Source organism: Aegilops tauschii, chromosome 5 (genome assembly GCF_002575655.3).
Source record: "Aegilops tauschii subsp. strangulata cultivar AL8/78 chromosome 5, Aet v6.0, whole genome shotgun sequence".
Lineage (NCBI taxonomy): Eukaryota > Viridiplantae > Streptophyta > Magnoliopsida > Poales > Poaceae > Aegilops > Aegilops tauschii.
In genome coordinates, this window is record NC_053039.3 from 311242673 (window position 1) to 311254802 (window position 12130).

General features: G+C 43.8%; 1 protein-coding gene across 2 annotated transcripts; it reads right to left on the reverse strand.

Annotated features, from left to right (window-relative positions):
* Positions 1-8068: 8068 nt before the first annotated feature.
* LOC109741620 (uncharacterized) lies at positions 8069-11921 on the reverse strand. 2 transcript variants are annotated; one of them, XM_020300696.4, is made up of 7 exons: positions 11764-11921; positions 10529-10876; positions 10103-10330; positions 9656-10010; positions 9439-9563; positions 9226-9361; positions 8069-8618 (listed from the first exon to the last, which is right to left on the reverse strand). In XM_020300696.4, exons 2-7 carry the CDS (start codon positions 10870-10872, stop codon positions 8379-8381), a joined length of 1428 nt encoding a protein of 475 aa, XP_020156285.1. In that variant the 5' UTR covers positions 10873-10876; positions 11764-11921; the 3' UTR covers positions 8069-8378. The 2 variants fall into 2 exon arrangements, with proteins under 2 accessions (XP_020156285.1, XP_020156287.1); XM_020300698.4 differs by having other exon boundaries at positions 10529-10872; positions 11764-11918.
* Positions 11922-12130: the final 209 nt, after the last annotated feature.

The window sequence follows — 12130 nt, forward strand, 5'->3', positions numbered from 1 at the left end:
TTACCATCTATAAAGCTCGACCTGTCGCTAAGGGTTATCGACAAGTTCAAGGAGTTGACTACGATGAGACCTTCTCACCCGTAGCAAAGCTGAAGTCCGTCCGAATCATGTTAGCAATTGCCGCATTCTCCGATTATGAGATATGGCAAATGGACGTCAAAACGGCATTCCTTAACGGCTTCCTTAAGGAAGAATTTTATATGATGCAGCCGGAAGGTTTTGTCAATCCTAAGAATGCTGACAAGGTATGCAAGCTCCAGCGCTCAATCTATGGGCTGGTGCAGGCATCTCGGAGTTGGAACATTCGCTTTGATGAGATGATCAAAGCGTTTGGGTTTACACAGACTTATGGAGAAGCCTGTGTTTACAAGAAAGTGAGTGGGAGCTCTGCAGCATTTCTCATATTATATGTGGATGACATACTATTGATGGGAAATGATATAGAATTCTTGGAAAGCATAAAGGCCTACTTGAATAAGTGTTTTTCAATGAAGGACCTTGGAGAAGCTGCTTACATATTAGGCATCAAGATCTATAGAGATAGATCGAGACGCCTCATAGGTCTTTCACAAAGCACATACCTTGATAAGATATTGAAGAAGTTCAATATGGATCAGTCCAAGAAGGGGTTCTTGCCTGTATTGCAAGGTGTGAGATTGAGCACGGCTCAATGCCCGACCACGGCAGAAAATAAAGAAAAGACGAGTGTCATCCCCTATGCCTCGGCCATAGGGTCTATAATGTATGCCATGCTGTGTACCAGACCTGATGTAAACCCTGTCGTAAGTTTGGTAGGAAGGTACCAAAGTAATCCCGGCATGGAACACTGGACAGCGGTCAAGAACATCCTGAAGTACCTGAAAAGGACTAAGGATATGTTTCTCGTTTATGGAGGTGACGAAGAGCTCGTCGTAAAGGGTTACGTCGATGCTAGCTTCGACGCAGATCTGGATGACTCTAAGTCACAAACCAGATACGTGTATATTTTGAATGGTGGGGCAGTCAGCTGGTGTAGTTGCAAGCAAAGCGTCGTAGCGGGATCTACATGTGAAGCGGAGTACATGGCAGCCTCGGAGGCAGCACAGGAAGCAATCTGGATGAAGGAGTTCATTGCCGACCTAGGAGTTATTCCCAATGCATCGGGGCCGATGACTCTCTTCTGTGACAACACTGGAGCTATTGCCCTTGCCAAGGAGCCCAGGTTTCACAAGAAGACCAGGCACATCAAGCGTCGCTTCAACTCCATTCGTGAAAATGTTCAAAATCGAGACATAGATATTTTTAAAGTGCATACGGATTTGAATGTCGCAGATCCGTTGACTAAACCTCTTCCACGGGCGAAACATGATCAACACCAGAACTCTATGGGTGTACGATTCATCACAATGTAACTAGATTATTGACTCTAGTGCAAGTGGGAGACTGTTGGAAATATGCCCTAGAGGCAATAATAAAATGGTTATTATTATATTTCCTTGTTCGTGATAATTGTCTATTGTTCATGCTATAATTGTGTTATCCGGAAATCGTAATACATGTGTGAACACATAGACCATAACATGTCCCTAGTGAGCCTCTAGTTGACTAGCTCGTTGATCAATAGATGGTTACGGTTTCCTGACCATGGACATTGGATGTCATTGATAATGGGGTCACATCATTAGGAGAATGATGTGATGGACAAGACCCAATCCTAAGCATAGCACTAGATCGTGTAGTTTGTTTGCTGAAGCTTTTCTAATGTCAAGTATCATTTCCTTAGACCGTGAGATCGTGCAACTCCCGGACACCGTAGGAATGCTTTGGGTGTACCAAACGTCACAACGTAACTGGGTGGCTATAAAGGTGCACTATAGGTATCTCCAAAAGTGTCTGTTGGGTTGGCACGGATCGAGACTGGGATTTGTCACTCCGTATGACGGAGAGGTATCTCTGGGCCCCCTCGGTATTGCATCATCATAATGAGCTCAATGTGACTAAGTAGTTAGTCACGGGATCATGCATTACGGAACGAGTAAAGTGACTTGCCGGTAACGAGATTGAACGAGGTATTGGGATACCGACGATCGAATCTCGGGCAAGTAACGTACCGATTGACAAAGGGAATTGTATACGGGATTGCTTGAATCCTCGACATCGTGGTTCATCCGATGAGATCATCGTGGAACATGTGGGAGCCAACATGGGTATCCAGATCCCGATGTTGGTTATTGGCTAGAGAGGTGTCTCGGTCATGTCTGCATGATTCCCGAACCCGTAGGGTCTACACACTTAAGGTTCGATGACGCTAGGGTTATAAGGAAGGTTTGTATGTGATTACCAAATGTTGTTCGGAGTCCCGGATGAGATCCCGGACGTCACGAGGAGTTCCGGAATGGTCCGGAGGTAAAGATTTATATACGGGAAGTCATCATACGGTCACCGGAAGTGTTCGGGGGTATGCCGGTATTGTACCGGGGCCACCGAAGGGGTTCCAGGGGTCCACCGGGAGGGTCCACCTGCCCCGGAGGGCCTTATGGGCTGTAGGTGGAAGGGAACCAGCCCCTAAGTGGGCTGGGTGCCAACCCCCCCTAGGGCCCATGCGCCTAGGGTTTGGGGGAACCCTAAAAGGGGGCGCCCCCCCCTTGCTTGGGGGGCAAGCCACCTCCCCCTTGGCCGCCGCCCCCCTCTAGATCTCATCTAGAGGGGCCGGCCCCCCTTCCCCCTTCTCCCTATAAATAGAGGGGTGAGGGGAGGGCTGCAGCACCACATCCAAGGCGCAGCCCCTCCCCTCCCCAACACCTCTCCTCCTCCGCGTGAGCTTGGCGAAGCCCGGCCGGAGAACTGTCACTCCATCACCACCACGCTGTCGTGCTGCTGTTGGAGCCCTCTTCCTCAACCTCTCCCTCCTCCTTGCTGGATCAAGGTGCGGGAGACGTCACCGGGCTGCACGTGTGTTGAACGCGGAGGTGTCGTTGTTCGGCGCTAGGATCGGAATCTACCGCGATCTGAATCGCTACGAGTACGACTCCCTCATCCGCGTTCTTGCAACGCTTCCGTTTCGCGATCTTCAACGGTATGAAGATGCACTCTCCTCTCTCTCGTTGCTACTTACTCCATAGATTGATCTTGGTGATGCGTAGAATTTTTTTAATTTCTGCTACTTAGTTGCATATCATTGCAGACTAGTTGCTTTTAATGAAGTGAAGTTGCCTAGCTTATTTGTTTTCTAACGTTAAACTTAATTTAGTCCACGTATTATGATGTAGGCAACTTCATAACCATGGCAACTAACTTAGAAGAAATGTTTTACCTGCTTTACAAAACATGTATAGGTGATTATAGGACCGTGGATGCATAATATATGATGTATAAGCAGTTTTAACGTGGTTTCTCTTACCTTCTATTTTCACACGACAAGTAAGAGTATATAATAGATTTGAACCGTTGATTTCATTTAGTAGTGGGTCCGAGTAACTCTTACCTTCTTACCTCTCATATGAAAAAGAAGGTAAGGACCATGTTAAATTTTGCTATGTTGTATGGACCTTCATAATGCAAGTTGCCTTGTTTAGTGCTGAAAGTTGTCTCCATGTATTGTCAAAGTTGCCTATATACGATGAAAGTTGTGTGCCATCATTCCTAAGTTGTCTATGATATAAGTCAAAATGTCACTTTGGTGGACCGGTGCATTGGAGCCCTGTATTTTGAATAGTGCCAAAATAATACTTTGAAGTTCCCAGAAGTTCCAAAAAATTCACATATTCATATGGATGAATATTACACACGTGCAAATTTTGATGATGAAATAAGTAACCATGTGAGTTACACAAAAATGACAAAATCGTGATTTTGAAAAGATGAACAATGCATGTATTATGGACGCGGACGAGGAGCGCACGGTGACACAGCCCCTAGATTAAAAGCCACTCATGGCTTGTTTGGGGATCGGTCTAGGTTTTCGTTTAATTTACAGCGAGATCACAATGTAACATGTTTGCGTAATGCCAACAGTGAGGTGCCCGTATTCATTTAATTCGAGGTAGTGTGTTCGACAAACATAGCAAAGATTTCAACGAAACATTGATGGCAAAGACTTTGGATACTGACGCTCTCCACTTCGACGGGCTACTGACGCTCTCTTCAAACTGTCTGGTTACTTGCAGCTTTGGCGGCCGCTTAGCCGTCCTCGGGACCGGGACGCCATCTCCGTCTTCATCGCCGACCTTCGCTCGATGGCCGTCCGCCTGTCGCCGCCGCCCCCTCCGCCTCCTCCAGAGCCTGATTAGATGTCCGGCGTGCTCCCCGGCCTCGGCCTTGGCCGAGCCTCGTGTTTTATTTTGTGTTTTGTGTTGGGCTTGTTGAGATGTGCCCTCAGCAGTACATTTGGACCTCTTGTTGTGTGACTTGGGTGTGTGTGTTCTGAACTAGTCCATGTATGTGTGCTCTTGGCGGTTTGCTTTATTTATAAAGCGGAGCGAAAGTCTTTTTCGGTAAAGACTTTGGATACACGTCAATTTAATAGAAAATAACTAGAATGAAGCACTGTAAAGATGGAAACTGTTTCTTTCATCAATTACCCGTAGTAATTTCGTTTGCGTGTATGTGACACGATACATTAGTTTTGATTTGCGATGATTAATTGTACCTTTCTTGGAATTTGTATTATTAAATTCTCATCTTTTTATAAGAGAATAATTCCTGAGATTTAAAAAACATGAGATTATTATGAAAAGGTTTCTAGAATTATTAGCATGATGTTCCCAGTTTTTCACTTAAGATTGTTGAAAAATCTCTCGGATTATTTACATAATTTTCTAAGGATTAGTATTGAAAGAAATTTCCTAAGAACTTAGTACAGACAAAATATTAGATGTGTTATATGATTCAAAACGTAGGCCTCAATAAAATCTGACATGCATGCGGGGCCATTGTTAGATGTCTGTCGAGCCGTCCACATCTAGATGCATTTATTTCTAGTCAAATATCATTAAGACTGTAAAAGAATGTCTCTCTAAAAAAGCATAGATCCAATTAAAACTGAAGGTCCCTATGCTTATTTAGTGGTGAGACATAGGTGGGAGTGCGCCCGCGGGTGCTTGTATTTTTGTATGTATTATTTATTATTTAGAGATAACTATTTTGTTATTTTTGTATAGCTCAGATTTTTACTTATTTTGTCATCAATTTTGCACATGTGTAATATATATTCATATGTTCATGTAGATTTTTTTTCAGAATTTGTTGAAACTTTAAATCTGACTTGTAAGTTTAAAGGACTGTGATATTTGGCACATGTGTGCCATATAAGCAAAACTGCCACACTTTTACTTGTTTCACTTTAAAGTACCACACGATCCCCCTTCCTTCGACCCCACCTTCTCCTGAACGACCCCGCAGGCTCGCCCGAGAAACCTGCTTCTCCCGCACATCTCGCGCGCCCACCTTTGAGAAAACTGCCACTTCTTCACGTTTACCACATGATAAAAAAGTATTGCGTATGTGGGATTCGAACCCACACCTCCTTGGCACGAAAGCGCGCCACCACAACCAACTCATTCTTAGGTATTTGTTGCTCAAACTAAAGAAACTAATCGTTTTGAACCCCTTTTTTACAATTGTGTTACTAATACAGAAAATTACCACAATTTCCCCTCACGACAAAGTTACCATGGCATTCGCATGCAAGTTATCAGGCCTGTGTTGCGTAAGTTACCGTGCTATTTACATAGAACTTACCAGGTACTATGTTTCAACAACTACACCCCTTTCAAAATTACCACTGTGTTTTGTACACAAGTTATAAGGTCTTCGATGTGTAAAATACCATGGTACTTACACATAAATTATCAGGGTATGTGTACATCAACCTCGCCCTTGGTCAAAGTTACCATGGGGGATTGTACATGAGTTACCGGGTCTACAGTTCGTAGATTATCATGGTACTTACACCTAAAAACCTGGGTGTGTTCGGTAACTTTTTTCATAGGTCAAAAATTACAACGATGTTTTTGTGTAACTTATCACGCCTATAGCGGGTCAAAGTGGGCCATTTTTCTGGGCCAACCCACGAGCACGTGTGCCCCTCATGACACTAAATATTATGTGGATTTTCCGTGGCACATCATGTGTTGTGTTCATCTAAGAGGCCCCGCGAGGCGAGTGTATGTTTTCAACAACTTGTTTTCCTTCGGTAAAAAGTTACCATCATGTTTATATTGTAAGTTATCGGTTATGCGGTGCTTATATTATCATGTTATTCACACAAAAATTATCGGGGATGTTTTAAACAACTTTTCCCAGGACAAAAGGTTATCATGGTGATTCTACATAACCTATCAAGCCCGCAGTGCTTAAAATATCATGCTATTTACACAAAGTTTATCAGGGGTATGTTTCAGCAAAATCCCCCCCCCCCCCACGGGTCAAAAACTTATCATGGTGTTTAGTTATCGCGGTGCATATGTTTTCCTGCTATTTACACATAAAAATACCAGGGGAGGAAGGTATATTATCGTGCTATTTACACAGAAGATACCGGAGTATCTTTTCAAAAAAAATCTTCCATATGGTCAAAGTTACCATGGTATTTCTACCTCAGTTATCAGATGTGCGCTGCGTATATTACCATCTATTTACACATAAATTATCTGGTATCTTTTAACATTTTTCTTCCCTAATGGTTAAAGTTACCACGATGTTTGTATCTAAATTATCAGGTCTATGGCGTGAATGTTATCGTGCTATTTACAGAAATTACCGGGGGCCGGGGTTCAACAAATTTCTTTCCAATGATCAAAGTTACCACGATGCTTTCACCAAAGTTATCACGCCTTCAATGCTTATGACCATGCTACTTACACATAATGTACTGTGTGGTATACAAAAGTTATCATGTTGATGGTGCGTCATTTATCGTGATGGTGATGGAAGAATTTACCACGGGAAAAGTTTATGTGTCAGGTTTGATAGGTGAAACAAAAGTTTTTCAATGCTAAAATATTAAAGGCAAAACATGTCAAAAACAGTATTTTCCTTAGCTTGTTCAACAATGAGTGTCATAGGCAAGGTGGTTAGCTCCCTTCATTGATTACCTGCAGACCAGAGATTAAATCCCAATCCAAGCATTATTTTTACCCAAAAATCGGAAGGCACATGGGGCCGTAACTGATGATTGAAAGGAAAGAAATTAAGAGGACGATAAAAGGAAGGAGAGATCATGAGGAAAGGAAGGAGATCGGGAGGACGTGCGGGAAAGGAAGGAGATTGAAAGGAAAGGAAGGAGATCGGGAGGACGTGTGGGAAAGGAAGGAAAGGAAGGAGATCGGGAGGACGTATGGGAAAGGAAGAAGATCGCGAGAAAAGGAAAGAGATCACGAGGACATGCGGGAAAGAAAGAAGATTACAAGGACATGCGGGAAAGGAAGGAGATCTGGAGGGCGACCGAAACAGTCACCGTGCTGGATGCGTGTGGCAGTTTTGTCACACGGCTGCCACTTAAATATTTTGCTATTTAAATTAAGGTTCTCCAATGCACCGTGCTCCAAAATTAGACTCTCATGATAAAATTGTTGACTATAGGTCAATCCACGACGCAAGGCATCAAAGTTGCCTTTAAAACAAATCATCACAACATATACTCCATAGTTGTATTATTAAGCAACGGCAAATAATATTTCAAAAGTTATAGCTTTTTTATAAATGAGATGGGACAAAATAGGATGACATCAAAGCGCGATCTACCTTTGCCCGATCGGGTGTGCGCTCACTTCTTTCAAATAGTGCAGCTGCGTTTTAAATGTATTTATGGTCTTTTTAACCTTACAAAAATATCTCATATAAACTACACAAGGTTTTATGCATCCTCAAGGATTATTTGAGAACGTGACGTTTCATTTCTAACGAACACCGCCAGAATTCATTCACCTCAGTATGAACACGTTATGAGCAAACTCATTCAACATATGCACATGCAGTGTACTAGTATGAGTCTGGGTCAAGCATTTTTGTTCTACAGAACACAGAAAAGCCTACTCGACAGTTGAAAGTATCAGAGAGATTAATAAGGGTTGCAGGCAAGAAAAACATATACCAGCTCAAGATGACTAAATTGGTCCCAAAACATTCAGTTGCTATATAGTCAAAAACATGAGAAGTCTACGGAAGATGACAGGTGACGGCCACGCCCGTGCTTGGACCGGTCCACCACCATAACTGGCCTGAAGAACACACGCAGCATCTACAGATTTCTCAACTGTAAATAAGTCGGGGTAACCTAAACAGAATTTAATCTCCGGTTACAACCACAACAGCCAGCCAGCCAAGCAGTATTGCGACTGTCTAGAAAGACTCGAGCTGTGCTGTAGCCATAACATGCTCCCAAAGCTATCATGTATCAATCAAAACCCGAAGAAACCAAGCTCTGTCGCCCTCTCCTTCTCGAAGGTCTCAAAGTACTGGTATATGATGGTAACAGCCAACAGAATTCCGGTTCCTGAACCAATTGCGCCCATGAAATCAGCAAGAACAGTCAATGCGCCGATGCACACTCCACCAAATGCAGCGGCAGTAGGGATGTATCTGTTCAGTTCCTTTTGCAGGTTTGACTCACGATGACCTGGCATCACCATTTGTTGTTCCTGTTGGATTGCCAAGAATTAAATTAATTTAACAGTATGCTCTTGCGTAAAACAGTCTTTGCAAGTTGAAACTAGGTCACCAAAAATAGCTAATGAATCACCCCAATTTAACACTTCAATATTACAGCTAAATAATTACTGTGTAGCCATTGATGTCCCAACATCAGGCTTTCCAAGAACCCTATAAAGAACAAACTAGTTGCATACACAGATAATGTTGATGTTTTCTGACAACATGTCATCCTAGTTAAATGCTTTGTCACATTACACATGATACGTACTGCTGGCGCCCCAACATCAGGCTGGATATTATAAACATCCTACGAGAGACAAACAAGTTCTAGAAACAGATAACCATGTTTTATGAATGGATCCTATACCAAAACAATTTTGGTTTAAACAGTGGATGGAAGAGATGAAATTGCTTGGAAGTTTGTACAAATCTTTGGTGATATGCACCAATTTCAGAATTGGACAGCTTGGTACCGCACGTGAAAACAGACACATAGGAATCAAATCAATATTTTCCACAAAAGGAGTTGTGAGACTTGCTATATGTAAGAAGAGTAACCATACAAGACAAATACTGCATATGCATCATTTGTACCTTCAGCTGCTTAGCAACATCCTTGGCTGATGAACCAGAGACTTCAATCCATGTTTTTGAGAAGAGAGCACATGCTGACAGCATGAAGACCACATAGAACAATGCATGGAATGGATTCGCCAGAATATCAGCCATACTGCAGTTTCCATCAAAGGGTAAGTATACTGAACAGTATTTTCTTGACTAAGCAGTGACAAGAAATCAACTATTCACCTTGATGGTGCAGTTACATAGTAAGCAAGACCACCAACAGGGATAGAATGGCCAGAATATTCAGATTCTTTCCATATACCAAGAAGGTTAACCAGAAAGTTTCCACTGTACTTCCTGTAGAGAAGCTGCACCAACAATGAAAACGGTCAGCACCTAAACATGCATGCAAATGCTCACCCTACTATAGTTATTATAGATCTGGAACAGAAGCCTATACCTGGGATATGAAATACAGGTTGGTAATCAGGGCAGAGTGCAGAATGATGGGCATGTTTGAAGTGTAGAACAGCTTAATTGGGTATGAGCCTTGCTGCCCACGAGCATTCTTTGACCTCACTGGAAGCACAACACGGAAGCCTTGGAAATAGATAACTATGAGAAAGACCAGGACAGTAGCAAGCAAATTGGTCACATTTGGCAGATTCTGACGGTAGAAAGCTTCTCGTAGGGCACGGACTTTGTCTGATCGAGTAATCAACAGATGGAACAATGCAATGACAGCCCCTTCAAATTCAGCACCACGTCCACTGTTGATGGTGGTAGGGCTAAATGCCTTCCAGATGATATTCTCACTACATAGGATCAAATCAACCATAAGCCAACTAGCAACAGAGTAGCAGCACATCAATCAACAAGTAACAAAAATAAAGCTCAATATGCTTACCAGATATTGGTAGCAATGAAGAGAGAAATGCCAGAACCCAAACCATAGCCTTTCTGGAGAAGTTCATCTAGACAGATGACAATGATGCCAGCAAAGAAAAGCTGAAGTATGATGAGAATGGCATTTCCAGTTCCAAGTTGGCTCACACTGCCATACATTCCAGACAGAACATATGCCACAGCTTCCCCAATGGCAATCAGGATACCCAGCAACTTCTGTGCACCATTCCTGAGTAAATAAGTACAACATCAACACAATATTGCTGGAGATACAACATATGAATCAGCAAGCTTTAATATTTTCATTGGTCATTCACCGCACAAATGATAAACTACATATACATGAGACCATGAACAGAGCACTTATCAACATTAACCTTAGAAAGGAAAGTAACAACGAGATTCTGCTATTTTCGCAAATACTTACAGCAGAGCACGATCCTCTCTCACACTGTTGTCAACTTCAATAATCTTGGATCCCACTAGAAGTTGCATAACCATTCCAGATGTCACAATTGGGGTAATACCCAGCTCCATGACAGTACCACGGTTTGATGCAAGAATAACACGCATCCAGTAGAAAGGATCAGCTCCAGTGGTTGAATGGATGCCATAGAGCGGGAGCTGACTGCACACCAGGAAAATGAAGAGAGAAATGACGGTGTAGATCACTTTTTCTCTAAATGGTATTTTCCTGTCAGCACTCTGCACTTCCGGCAAGAAAGCCAAGAAGGGCCTGACAAGATGTAGCACCCGAAAGCCGCCGGCCATCTTCCTGGTCCCACAAAAGAAAATAGATCAACATTATGTACAATGCACATGACAATCTTATCTTAAACATTATAAAGAACAAAGTAAACTTCACAGCAATTCCCATTTCATGCATTATCCCCTAAGTCATGATTAGGATCAGGTTGATGGACTAATTTGGCTGAAACAGAAATGAACATACCCAGACAAGCAGACAAAGGAATAAAATGAAAAGCACAGATTTCTTGCTCAGCTGCATCAATTTGCAACCAGACAAAGATACTGCACATATGCATCACAATTAAATAAAAAAACTTTACTTTTATAAGTGCCTGACAGCTACAATTCTGTTCAAAAATGAAACCAGGCGGCCTATCAAGAAAGTAGCCGAATTAGACCGCTCAGACAATTTTTAGTAACATTAATTGGGTCCATCAGCTTGGATCCAGAAGCAATTTAGCTAGCGTTCATTCAAAACTAAGCGACCAGATAGCTGCCCCAACGCTTTGCTTAAACACATATCAAGTGCACCAGAATAGGAAACTGTGCAACCCTGGGATCAAGCACAGATCCACCGACGAAACGTCGCCACAGCATCATTCCCATCGGCCTAAAACCGCCGCCAATTAACGACTCCGGCGAACGTCGCAGCCATGCTACGGCCTCGGAATCCTATGTTCGCATGGATCTGGACGCCTCACCTACCTACCTAGCACGTAAACCAGCGGCATGAACAAACACGACTCGAGACACACACGCAGGGCGCATCGCTACGCGGATTTCGACACGGATCAGGCAGGAAACAGCAACATGCGACACAGATCTGCGGCAGCGGCACGCGAATCGGGGGAAAGGACGGGCCACCGGATCGCCTCGAGATCCGGAGGTGGCGGAGGGAGGCAGCGGGATTACCTGGCCGCGGACGCCGCCGGCGAGGTGGGCGGTGGCTTCGCCGCGGGCTGGCGAGGGCGTCGAACCCTAGGAGGGGAGGACGGAGCGGGGCGAGGAGAGAGAGCTACGGGGAGAGAGGAGGGAAGAGAGAGGTGGGTAATTAATAGCGGGGAACTGAGAGATCTGGAGGGAGAGATGAGGATGGGGACGAAGCGAGCGGTGTCACGGTCCCTGCGCGCGGGGCCGGGCGAGGGCGGGAGGGCGCGGAGCCGTCTGATCTGGGACGAGCGGTGGATGATGGGTCTCTGTGACGTGGAACCGAGGACGGAGAAGCCACGTCAACCAGAATGGCTCGCTGAGTCGCAGGCTAGTGATGAGCGAACCGGTC